At 40.8% G+C, this 13531-nt stretch overlaps 1 protein-coding gene across 1 annotated transcript in view; it reads right to left on the bottom strand.

Annotated features, from left to right (window-relative positions):
* Positions 1-1478: 1478 nt before the first annotated feature.
* Gart (trifunctional purine biosynthetic protein adenosine-3 Gart) overlaps positions 1479-13531 on the bottom strand; it is a 37714-nt gene continuing 25661 nt past the window's right edge. The window contains exons 10-19 of the mRNA XM_080274339.1: positions 12013-12235; positions 10235-10433; positions 9257-9508; positions 8811-9014; positions 7845-8000; positions 6879-7018; positions 4867-4983; positions 3698-3955; positions 2702-2817; positions 1479-1821 (exon numbers count right to left, since the gene is read on the bottom strand). Coding sequence (XP_080130465.1) covers positions 1755-1821; positions 2702-2817; positions 3698-3955; positions 4867-4983; positions 6879-7018; positions 7845-8000; positions 8811-9014; positions 9257-9508; positions 10235-10433; positions 12013-12235 — 1732 coding nt within the window. The 3' untranslated portion in view covers positions 1479-1754. The remainder of the gene's footprint in view (positions 1822-2701; positions 2818-3697; positions 3956-4866; positions 4984-6878; positions 7019-7844; positions 8001-8810; positions 9015-9256; positions 9509-10234; positions 10434-12012; positions 12236-13531) is intronic.

Here is a 13531-nt window from a genome sequence, read left to right as displayed (position 1 = left end):
AACTCACTATGGAATATAAACAATGTCAGAGACTCAGGACTGTTCCCCTGACCATGTGATACTGCCTTTCTACTGCAGAAAACTTTTGCAGAGCAGCCTATGTTACTGGAATGCACAGGATACTTGGTTTTCATTATTAAGGTGAATTTTGTACAGGTGGGTCCCATTATACAAGCATCAGCTGTACAAAAAACTAATACGAGAATGGGCAATTTAGACCCAAGTTCGGTTATGTGAGCAGGGTCAGTTAACATAACCCTATTAGTCCCATAAGTTATGTACTCTAATACGAGTGACTGATATCCAAGCAGTCATCCATTAGATTATCCTACTCACATAATGAGACCTATCTGTATACCTATCTAGTCTTAAAACAACTAGGAGCACTATTATATCCTTTCTTGAGGTTTCTCAGCTGTTATGGGCAATTGCTGGACTCAACAAAAATAATACCAATACCAGAGTTACTGTCCAATGAATTCTAGAGGGTAACCTACATAAAAATGGATGGCAAGCCAACAAAAGTGAAACTGGAAGAAACGGGGTGACTGTACAGATACCCTCAGTTTAACTTTATATAAATTAACACTTCAGGGCAGAATGGCACAGAATAAACAATTCACTGCTGTATACAACTACACATTCCCTAATCTCCTAAAATACACAACACTATAATGGATTGAGGTTTATGGCACTAGAAAAATAAAGTTTCAAGTGTCTGATAACCCCTTCACATTAAGTACACCATAATTTATTCTTGCTACTGCCAATTTTATTTGGCATAGGAGGGTACCCTAGTAATGAAGAGAGTTAATGGGGCCCCTTCAAAGTCTCCCTTAAATTGGGGACTGTCTGGAGCTAGCAATAATAATACAGTTTATACACAGTAGATTGAAGGGATTACTAGAAGATGGCTGCAACAACACAACTCTTATGTACCCTCACCTTGATTCATTTGTAATGACATGGAATAAAACAGACAAGCCATAATGCAACAAATCTACATCTCGGGTATTCCAGGATGGAATTAAATCCTTTGAGGGAGGGATGGAGTAGAGGGGTGTAAGTTGGGGGGGAATGACAGGGGTCAGGGTGGCATGGAGACTGTTTGTGGCCACCTCTTAAGAGATTAAGACAACTGCTTATGGGTAGACAGACTATGTATTTCTTAATTTACTTGATACCTCTACATGATTTAATTTTGCTTAAGAGATATATTTCAAATGGTGAGTTTTTTTGTTTTTTTTAATAGCCTGGATAAAACTGTCTGGAGGTTACAAAAATAAACTAATGCATCAGTAGCAGCCGTGGCTCAGTGGGTTAGAGCGCTCTGCTCTGACTGAAGGGTCGGAGGATCAAATCCACCCAAGGGTCACTAGTAGACATCAGGAAGGGCATCCGGTCATAAAATGCTACACATTCCAGTCCAAAAGTCCTCTACCCAAGGGCAACGCCTTAGCCCTTCAGGGATACCTGGCATACAACCAAATTATATTCTTATTTATTATCATTACAGTGAAGGGGTTACAGAGGCCAAAAAATAACTGGGTACACCCACATCTTGACTGAATTGTTTTGCAATGGTACAAGCCATGACACACACCTGCATGGCGATATTTAAGGGCCACTCGTAAAAATTTAGTAATGAAAAAAGGCTATGAAAGAAAAAGTACAGAAGGCAGGAACAGTACCTTGTGTGGGAAAATAGTATGTAGTCCTGTAAAACGATGACAAAAATTCTATGCAGATATTTTCTATGACCTGATGCAGTGTCCATCAGCTCCCAGCACCACTTTTCCTCGTGCCACCAACTCCAATGCTCTGTGGACAATAATGAGCAAATTATATTAAGTGATGAGAGTTTTACCTTAAAATTCAGCAGACTGGTCATACAAAGACAGACTGATGAACAAAGATAAAATGGCAGGCAGACAAACATTCATCAATCCAATCCTTCATTGCCCCATCACAAATGCTCCAAGGGCAAATCAATCCAGTCATTTTAACTATGTGATTGGTTGCTCACCTCTCAACAGCATCATCATTATCATCCCAACTTCTTTCCTACAAAAAGAATGGGGTCATGAGAGAGAGAGAACCTAACATAGGGGGACCAAACCTGATAACTTTTTCTAGGTCATGGGCAGGTACTGCACCCTCCAAGGCTCTCCAAATAAAGCTTTATCCACAATAAAATAAAGGGGGGCAATTAATCCCTACCACCCTAATTACTATATTATTTTTATGAGAAATAAACCCCGTTGACCCTTCTCATGTAAATCCTTATAAGCTACATGTGACTAAAGCACCTTCCCCAACTACACCACGAGGCATCCAAATGAATCAATGAAATGATGACATGCTTTCCCCCATGGAATTCTTATGGTCATGGTGCAGCTGATGTTTTCTATGGATTGGAAGAAATCAGACATTAAAGCCAGTTATTTACTTCATAACAGTTGCTAGACACTGATGGGAGAAAAGAAATCTAATGTATAATAGATCTCTAACAATGTGTGAGTTGGCATGAAGTTTGACTGTTTACTTGTGGTTGAGTTTCCTGCCCAAGACTGATGACTGTGTGGCTTAGTTGCCAAACTTGTAGGCATTATTCGGTCTAATGGCACTAACTCTCAGGGTTGATGGAAGCCATGGATAACATAACCTAGGGCACACAATAGGTGGCAGCCCAATGCCTCACCTGGGAAATGCCTTGTGCTCAGCTGTCTTGATGCGTTCCACAAGGTCGTCCTCTGTGTCACCTTGCAGGATTGGCACAGCTTCCTGTGTTATGATGGCTCCACAGTCAACTTCCTCCTGGATGGTGGGGGGAAATGGGTTGGATGACCAAACAGACCTATAATCTATTAAGTACATAGACTCCCTAGCACATCTCCCTCTTTAAATTACATTCTGTATGTTTGTACTATTTTTTTTTTTTTTTTTTTTTTATATAAAAAATATGACTCTGGGTAAACTTCCACGTAAAACAGTAAATGTGACTGATCAACTGCAAAAATGAGTGAAATTTTCCATATTAATGGCTATAGAGGAAACTTGTACACAGCTACACTTAGATTAACTACTGTACAGTAAAGTATGTGAACATTCATGTACTTATGACAAAAACTAATGTGTCTGACATGAGTAATGGTGAATGCTTAGCCCCTACAGCAGTCAAATCAATTTATTCTTGCTGCTACCAGACAATTTCATTTAATTAAGGAGTGCTAGAAGTAAAGAGGGGGTTATGTCTATATCATTTCAAAAAAAAAAAAAAAGTCTCCAAAGCCACATAAAATCTAGAAACTGCAAGAATCAAATATAAAAGACCCCTAACAGGGAAGAGGTTAACTACCTATTATGTAAAATTACACCTATGAACATGACAAAAAAGACACGGTAAATCCCAAACTACAATGATCCTGAAAAATGACCCCATTGAATTAATTAAGGGTGGCTGACAGACTGTACAAACAACTCAAGAATTCATTTTATGAAATTAAAGATGAAAAACTTAGAATAAATGACTAACTTCACTCAGCACACAAAATGACCCTTAAAAACAATCTAACAATCTATAGCCAGATGCCTTAATCCCTAGAGGGGTGGCCACAAATAAATTGCCTTCATGTTACTTTGTCCCCTCCCATTTTACTGCTCTCTCCCCAACTTGCACCTCTCCCTCTCTACTCACAGAGACAAAATGCACGGAGCATCCTGTGATGGTGACCCCTGCTTGCAGTGCCTGCCTCTGTGCATGTATGCCCTTGAAAGCCGGCAGCAGTGATGGGTGAATGTTGAGCAGTCGTCCACGCCACTGCTTCACAAATGAGGGTGTCAGGATCCGCATGAACCCAGCCAGGCATATCAATTCCACACCAACCGATTGAAGCTCACTACTGATTGCTGACTCAAACTCCTCCCTTGTCTTGTAGTTTTTGTGGGGAATTACCTGTAAATGCAAAAGTTATTAGCAGTATTTCATGGTAGGTGGGGGCGCTCACCATCCACTCACTCAATGTAGTGCTGCTGTCAGGTGTCTGCCCTTTTCTCTCCTCCATCCTTCCAAACTCTTCTGTCTTCCTTTCCTTCATTCTTTCCTTGTCCTTCTGCCCATGGGTAACTTTACACTACCTCTTCTGTCTTTCTTCTTCCTTCTGCCTGTGGGTGACAAGCCAAATGGTTTCCTGTACACAGGGAAACTATTTACTATGCAGGGTGGTAACCATATAACCAAATTTTGGCACCTAGTGGTTTAATGAGTAATTATTGCGCTCCAGTCAGATTGAGTCAGTGAAGGTTTATATCGAAGGGATGGTTGGGGTTGATTGCTCATGTAATGCCACTCAGGGATGAGTGAGGCTGGTCACCCTCATCTTAAATGTCGGGACCAACTGCCTAGCCCCAGGCTCCTACGCTCCTCATGGGGCAACGTAGGATTGGATGATGGATGGATTGCAGTATTTTCATAAACATCAACAATCTCTTTCACCACCATAACCCTATTTCTCAACTCAAATCCCCCCCAAAATGAGAGAGAGAGAAAATTGCACCAGAATACTGTGAGGCCAGGATGATTGGAACGCTCAAATACAATGTCCTCTTTTCGTAGAGTTATTACCATAATTTGTGGAGCTGAGAAATGAGGTTTACAGATGGCAGTGGAACTTCTATCTATCTATCTGTCTATCTATAGATAGATAGGTAGAAGTTCCACTGCCATCTGTAAACCTCATTTCTCAGCTCCACAAATTACGGTAATAACTCGACGAAAAGAGTAAAGATGCTTTTGACCTATGATAAGGCCTGCCTGTATTGTGGGGCTGGAATAAAGAGGTTAGCATTACAAGCTGTGTATTATACCTTTGTAGGGACACCTGCTGCCTGTGCTCGCTGTAGGCCCATCACCCCTGCCACATTGCTCACCACCAATACCACTTTGGCACAACTCATACCACTTCCAGTATGGTCCAGCAAGGCCTGCAACAAATTATTAACAATTTATACAAGCTGGGTTCCATACCTTCAACATCCACAAAAGTAAAAAAAAAATAAATACAAATAAAAAAGTGGGATAAATTTAACCCATCTTTGAGTACATAGAGTAAGTTTCTTCCAGTCTTCTGAAATCAATTTATTTTTCTTAATGATGTGAAGAAAATCGTCTGGCGCACCTAGCAATGTGTTATTTAGCTCCCTAAACCCAAGTTATGATTCACGGAAGAATTCATAATGTTAGGGTACATTTACCATATGGGCGAAAACATCTGCGACTGAGTGACAGCCTGACTGCTTGGAATGGTAGCGGAGAGTCATGTAAACATACCAGTGACCTTCTTTTCCTTCCGATAATTGTTTACTTTTTTTATAGCTCACACTAACTCGACATCACTGACACCGGTACTGTAAAGGGTTGTTCATTGTCGGAGGTTATTAATGGGTTAATGGAATACATTACTGTTTGCATCAATACTCTCACATATAAACACAAAAACGAACAAAGGAATGAGCGCGAAATGTACATTTAACTTTCATCAGAAAGACCTTGCCAATTCATAGTCCTCCAGTTTATTTTATTATTTTTCTGACTTTAGGTTCGGTCAGGTTTGGTTAAATTATTAGGTACAGTTAAACTGGTTAGGTTAGGTTTAGTTAAACACTTAGAACAGTCCCTTCCACCATTATGCTAAGGAATTAAACAAGAGCTGTCACAGCCGTACAACTAAAAACACCAGGGAAACAATTTAATAAGCTACGTTATTTATGGGTAATGCATTACAGTATCAGTGGTTCATGAGCTATACAGTTACCTGCAAATGTTATTTTCTGGAAGGCATCAAGAATTAGCGAATTTCAAGAATTAGCGAGGGGGCTTGGAACATAACCCTCGCTAATTTGGGGGGGGGTTACTGTACAGTATGATATTGTGCAATATTGTAATCAATGAAGTACTATACCTCATTCTGAAATACAAAGAAACTAGTGAACATAAACAAGTGTAATGACACAGTAGGCTTACAAGGCACAGATAACACTCCCTGGACTGCCAAAATGATTCCGAACATCTGCCGAACAATCAAAGAACTTCGTAAATGGGACTATTTCTCAAAACTGCCGAAATATTGAATCTACCGCATAATCAGCTGTCGAATAATTGGACTTTTACTGTAAAGGGTTTCCTGGTGTACAGGAAACCATTTAGCTTGTTACTCAGTGTAGAGCCATCCCTAGACAGAAGGATGAGAAAAGAATAAAGGTAAGAAAGACAGAAGAGGAAGGAATGAAAGGAGGAAAGGGCAGTCACCTGACAGCAGCACTACATCAAGTGAGTGGATGGTGAGCAACACTCCAGTAAATTAACTCGAAAAAAATGAGGTTCAGCAGTGAACAGGTTTAAGAAGTTTGAATCTGACCCCTCCAGTCTGAAAAGCCTCTCCTAAGCAAAATATGACTGTCTGAGGAGCACAATTAAATTTTTAAAAATGCATAATCAAATTAAGGGACAATACTGTAACAACAGATGTTCACCACAATCATTATGACCCCCCCCCCTCCCTTTTTCTTCCTCACCTTAAGATGGGGTCAGGATATACAGCAACAAACAAATTTATATCACCCCAGGGTTCAGAGGGAGCAGATAAAGAATGACAACTTCAGATCTCATCTACTTACAGGGTTGGTAATGCAACCTCTCATCACAGCATGTTTACTCAACCCACGACCCTCACTCGCACATTTTAACACAAAATTTCCATGGTGGCATAGTGATATGGTCAAGTTCCTACAGTCCACCACATGTCACCTCCAGTTATCCAAGAGCATTTATAAACCTTCATTCATTCCACTCCATTGCACTCTCACTCTATGTCACTAACCTGTAAGTTAGTACCAGATCCTGATATAAGTACTGCCACCCTCTTGCGCACTGAAGCAACAGAGGGACACAATGGCAGGAAAGTGGCGGCTCCAGCGCCCAGTTTCTTCTCTAGGCCTTCCACTACCACCCGCGGCTCATCTGTAAACAAACATTACTGCACTTCCGTGATAAGAATGATGATGCATTTTAAATTTACAATCATCATCATCATCCAGCCCCTCCTTTCCCACCCTAGGGCAGGGTGAGGGGTAGCAACATCCAGACAGCACAAGTCTGTCCACTCCAATGGGGCCACACTTCCATTCACCCATCATTCAAGTCCCCAGACTCCTGGCTCTATCTGATACGCCAAAAACATCCACCACATTCTGTAGCTTTGCATAAATCTATCCAATACCGTCAATTTACTTAATCAACTTTATTAAACTCAGGAAGAAAGCATGAAAGTAACATCTCCAGCACTGAGTTCCTTGGGGCCTTCCACCAGCACACAAGCCTCACCAACTAGGAAAACAATTACCTGATAAGGGTGCAAATCAGGCCAACACTGCTGGTATCACCTCACTAGATAACTTTTATCTAAATATGAGTATAACTCAATTCTTTCACACAATATTTACCATAATAACTTTACTTGACTATCTTGTCCATGCTATCCCTGTACACAATATTATCTTGTCCATGCTATCCCTGTACACAATATTATCTTGTCCATGTTATCCCTGTACACAATATTATCTTGTCCATGGTATCCCTGTACACAGTAAATATTATCTTGTCCATGGTATCCCTGTACACAGTACCTGTTATCTTGTCCATAATACCTGTAGATAATATTACTCACCTAAGAGTGCTAGCACTATCACCATTACCCTTCTCAATGTCAGGACAACTCTAGCATTATATTTCACTTATCAGATTACTTCATTTGTGTCATAAGAGCTAGAGACAATTAATATAATACAATCTTCACCTCCCGCTCTCTCCTTCAGTGACCCCACAACCAAGGCCTCGCCGTTTTCTATGAGGGCAGTAACTTGAGCCACATCCTGGGCAGCTACCACCAGCACCATGCCCAGCCCACAGTTGAAGGTTCGTGCCATCTCAGCACTGCTTACCCCTGATGCATGAGAATGGTTTGTTGGTGAAAGAAATATGTTTTTATAGAATAGCAGGCAATCAATACAATTAAAAACATAACAACCAATCTCTAATTACCCCCTCTGAGGTGTAGGTACAAGAAGCCAGGGTACCATAGTCCAGTACTGGGTACAACTATGGGCAGATAACCAATCTACTCCACCTGGTAGCATTAAAAAAAAAAAAAAAAAAAAAAAAAAAAAAAACGGATAGAACTTTTGCATGTGGCATGGCCATCACTACTCTGAATAGGGCATTCTGACCACAATACTACCAGGCACTACTACAGTTCAGTCTTGCAGAAAATACTGACAGCTAATTTAACATATAACCTGTGTACCCTTTATTTCTGGAATCTGCCTTACTCCATCTTTTAGGTAGAGATTAGCACTGGGATGATGATAATTTAAAAATACCTGTAAACAGACTCTTTTAATGATCTAGAAAGTATACCAACATCGTAATTTCAGTGACCAATGATCCACATAAAATGTATGAATGTTGTAACAAGAGCATGATATGTACTATTGTGATAAAAATTTTGCCAACCCTTCCATGACAGCTGTAGTCATGTAAGGTGTTAATATGAAAATGTTATTACCTGAATTTACATAATACACAACAGAAAGCTAGAAGGAAGGACAATATCTGATACTTGGGGTAGAATGAGAATGTTCATTGACATAACAATGATAAGAAGGTATTGGTAGTTTTGCCTGCGAGTACCAAAAATAATAGAAAAAATATATACGAATTTCCAGATGAAGAGAGAACATAAGGACAAGCCTACCATGAGCGGCAATCCATTGAAACACTGGGTGAATGTTCCATTTCCCCACATGAAGAACAGCGCACACATTGTCAGGCAGAACACGGGGGATGTTCTCCACTAAGCCGCCACCTGTGATGTGTGCCGCACCTTTCACCTTACCACTCTCAAGGGCCAAAAGAACCAGCTTGGGGTATATCCTTGTTGGGGTCAGGAGTTCCATGCCTGCAGGATGATTGGGAGGTCAAGTGATTTACTTACTTATTTATTTTTTAAAGTGCAACAATATTATGGGACCCCTAACAGGATAGAGTATCATGCAACTAATATCATCAGAATCATCTTTACTGCTCCCTCCATGATGATGACAAAGAGCAGCAGCAGCATCAGATGGGGGAAGAAAATTATAATCGTGATGATTACGATGAGGCTAATAACAAGAAACTGTGAAGCTCAAAACGTATTACCCAGACTGTTGCCAGGAGAGAATGGAGCAGGGTCAGAATACTTCAACCCATCGGCCTCCACAATCTTGCGCACCAGACTGAATCCGTTGCTATGGAGACCAGATGAAGCCAGGCCAATGAGTATGTCCCCTGGCACAATGCTGGTGCTGTCGTGAGGCAGCAACCGGGAGCGCTCAGCTGCACCAACCGTGAACCCAGCTAGATCATATTCTCCAGGTGCGTACAGTCCAGGCATCTCTGCTGTTTCACCACCTGGAGTAGGTTAGATTGGTTAAGACATACATACATGGATAAGTACATAATAATATACATACACAAGCAGGCTGCTCGGTAGGTTGATGGTAGGTTAGTAGGTATCTCAGGTATGACAGGGTGGGGTGGGACAGGACAGGAGATGGGAGTGCTTGACCTGGTTGACTGTGAACCTGATGAACTCATTCTCTCTTGCTATGTAGAGTTCCGACATCTCTGCTGTTTCACCTCTACAGTGGGGTAGGTTGTCTGTTAAACAGACAGATAAAAAGACATAGATACATACTGTACATACATACAGATCCATAGCAAGGGTGGTATATGTAGGTTTGGTTGGTATTTTTATTAGGTAGAAATACTGGTTAGCATGGACAGGTTTGGGGAGACAGGCAGGTAGGCTAGGAAATGGTTTGGCCTGGGCTGGATTATTTTGAGTCATGTTAGGTTAGGGTAGATTACATTTGGGTGGGACATATTAAGTCAGAGTAGGTCAGGAAGTTACAATAGTCTTACTTTGGTCTGGGCACTTAATGCTGATGTAAATTTACTGACATTAAAACAATGCATTTCAATGTAATTCAAATGTATCACAAGAACACTGTGACAGGCAGTGAAAAATATTCCTGTATAGTAAACGAAGATAAAGCTAGACAGACTGATAAACACATGGATAGATATACTCGTATATAAAGTACAACAAATCATAAGCCTCTAAGTGCAACTAACCAATGAGTGCACATCCAGCCATCTGACATCCGTGAGCCACACCAGCCACTATTTGAGAGGCCACATCCACATCAAGGCATCCCATGGCAAGATAGTCCAAGAAGAAGAGTGGTCGAGCACCATGTACCAACACATCATTGACACACATGCCAACCAGGTCCTGGCCAATGCTGCTGTGATCGCCAAAGGCTTGTGCAATCTGGTGGGGTTAAGATTAAAAGGGTTGATCTATGAAATCTTTGGCAGTGAGTGTAAGGGTAATATTGGAAGATGAAGATGATATGTGGTGTGGAAGAAAACAGTGCAGCTGTACAATGGAGAGGAAAATAATGAGAGTACTTGAGGTATGCGATGTCAAGATAATTAGTAATTCACTGCAAGTTGTAAGAGTATGGGTATTTGTGTAAACAGTAACAAGGGGGCTGGGAGTTGTTGCGTGGTGATACAATGCTATGTCCTCTTCGTATCACGGTGGTTTCTTTAAAAAATTTCTGCTTGTGTCTAGGTGTTTGTATGGGTGCATTTGCGAACATCTAGCAATGATACACAATGTCTTATTCTGTACTGCTTAGTGTGTGTTGCATAGTTTTACAGCTTGGGTGGTTGTGTGGTACTGGCAAAATCTATTACCAGTCCTGTGTACCACCTATACACCAGAGAGGTTTGTCATATCTGACCAAAACGCTTGTATCTAGCCAATAAACAACTTTTCTTAAAGGGAGTAGCATTTCAACTGAACAGTTTAAGCCACTGTGATATTAAGATGCAGTTAAGTGGTGCTTTATTTTTTATGTGATTACAATTGTGCTACAGTGCAAAAAGCAAGTGCATTAACCCCTATGTGCCGGCTGACGTGTATAACCGTCACGATTTTGGACGTGGAGCAATGCCAGTTGACGTGTATAAACGCACGCATCTTCCCGCCACCCTTTGAACTTTAACTTATCCTTACTCATCGACAGGACCACCTGGAGACATGGGGAAACTTTCATTTGAAAAAGGAATAGTTGGTGAGTTGTATGTATGTGTATTTTTTTTTCTCTAGCTGTTATTGTTTGGCAGATATTAGGGTTTGAAGTAAGGGTATTTTTTTCCATCATGGATATCCCCCGTAGGGAGCAGCGTGCGACATCGGAAAATCCCCAGTGTGTAGGGGTTAATGTACGTGTATGTTTACAGTTTATGATAAATTTGGAATCAAAGAAAGGGCTACAGGGATAGGATGTGTCATGGATAAATGAGCTGCGAAATAACAGAAGATTGCCTAGGTGTATTAAAAAAATAAATTACAGAGAGGGTGACCATAAGACTTGAAAAGTGAGAATGGAGCTACTGTTTCAAGAAGAGGAAATTGGAACAGCACATTGGTTGAAGGGAAGAAGAGCAAGTGAATGAAATATCTATAAACAAAGCAAGAAGTTTCTACCAAGGTGATCCCCCCCCCCCTTTTTCTGAGAGGGTCAGAGGGGAGCACAGAACTTAAAGATGATTAAGATCTGGTATGCAATGGAGAATTAACACAATTACCATATTTTATTTTATCAAACAAAAAAAATTCAAGACTTCTACTACCCTTTTTGGGGTGGCTGTTTAGAAATTGTACAGAATCTCAGTGTATACTTAAATGGGCATGCACTTCTATTCTTATCTGTGACTCCAGCCCATCTAAAATATTAGCAGAAAAATGGAAAATAATAAAACAATCATGATTATGATAATGTGGGTTCATGATAATATGATAACCTTCCAATAATTCATTTTACTTGAAACATCAATACCTTAAGCTTAGTGCCAACCCCATCCGTGCCCGAAACTAGTATAGGGTCCTGGTAACCAGCTGCTTGGGGGTCAAAGAGACCGCCAAAGGACCCTAGGGAGCCCATGACCCCAGGCTGGTGTGTTGAGGCAGCAGCACCCTTAATGGAGGCAACCAGAGCATCACCAGCAGAGATATCAACACCACTACTCTTGTAAGTCACATGACCGCCTTGCGTCATTTGTCTGGGGGTTAAGAGAGAATGATTATGGTTGGGTAAGTTATACCGGTACATATTATTATTTTTAAAAAGAATCATAATAACATGTCTACAGTACATTACTATCAATTGTTGTGGGGTGGGATGAGTGGAGCAAGCAGAGATGAGCAGATGAAAAATAATAAAAAAAATAAAAAAATCATGACAAAAACAACCGTGCATGTCAATGTCACCACTTTTGTTCATCATCCACACACCACCTGTCTGGGGAAGACGGTGAGGGGCTGGGAAAAGACTGGGATCAGATAAGAGCTGTATAATGTCCACCAAACCAGTGAAGAGCAACACCCACTGGCACATTATTTCAATAGAGATGCTCTTATACATTACATAGTCACCACACACTGCCTGTCTGGGGATGGAGGACTGCAGGGAAGAGATTGGAGTCTGCTAAGAGTTATAATGGCAGAGAGGACTACACAAAATTTGTTACGAAAAAAACACTAGCATATACTCTATGCCAACAATGCTGCTCTCGTTTATTGCACAACTGTCAGACATGGCCTGTCTAGAGGCGCAAAAGGGGTTCCAAAAAATAACTAGGGTTTGCTGAAAACTGCAGGAAAAAAATATATATATAATTTTCATCATAATAAATTTACATACTGCACAGTGAGCAGGTACTCTTATTCCTTGACATGGTTCTGATGCAGGGTAATGAAGATGATGATAAGGTTTACATTAAACACTTTGCCACTATTAAATGGCCTAAACTCTGATATCCTTCCTTTAAAAGGTTCCCTCAAACTCAATCCTACACTGCCACTCCCAATTATCTTTTCTTCCATCTGTTCAACTCCATGTTTCCATTCATCTATCCAGTTTTTGTTTGTCCCATATGAAGCATACATGACTCATTCCTACAAAACTTTATCATAAAAATATATACATATCAAACACATTTAGCAAAAGCTTCTTTTCTTCCTTCCTCTTCTGTCTAGGGGTGTCTTAACATGGAGTGCCAAGCCAAATGGTTTCCTGTACACCAGGAAACCATTTACTATGCTGGGTGGTAACCATATACCTAGTAACCAAGTTATAGCGCCTGGCGGTTTAGTTGGTAATTAAGGTATTCCAATCGGATTTAACTAGTGCAAGTTTATATCCAAGAGGTGGTTGGAGTTTATTGCTCACATAATGTCACTCAGGGATGAGTGAGGCTGGTCACTCTCATCTTAAATGTCAGGACCAACTTGCCTAGCCCTGGGTTCCTATGCTCCTCATAGGGCAACATATGAGATGATGGATGGATGGATGGATC

Source organism: Coenobita brevimanus, chromosome 57 (assembly GCF_032717465.1).
Source record: "Coenobita brevimanus isolate Jiangsu-jjx chromosome 57, ASM3271746v2, whole genome shotgun sequence".
NCBI lineage: Eukaryota > Metazoa > Arthropoda > Malacostraca > Decapoda > Coenobitidae > Coenobita > Coenobita brevimanus.
This window is presented reverse-complemented; position numbering and strand designations above follow the sequence as displayed.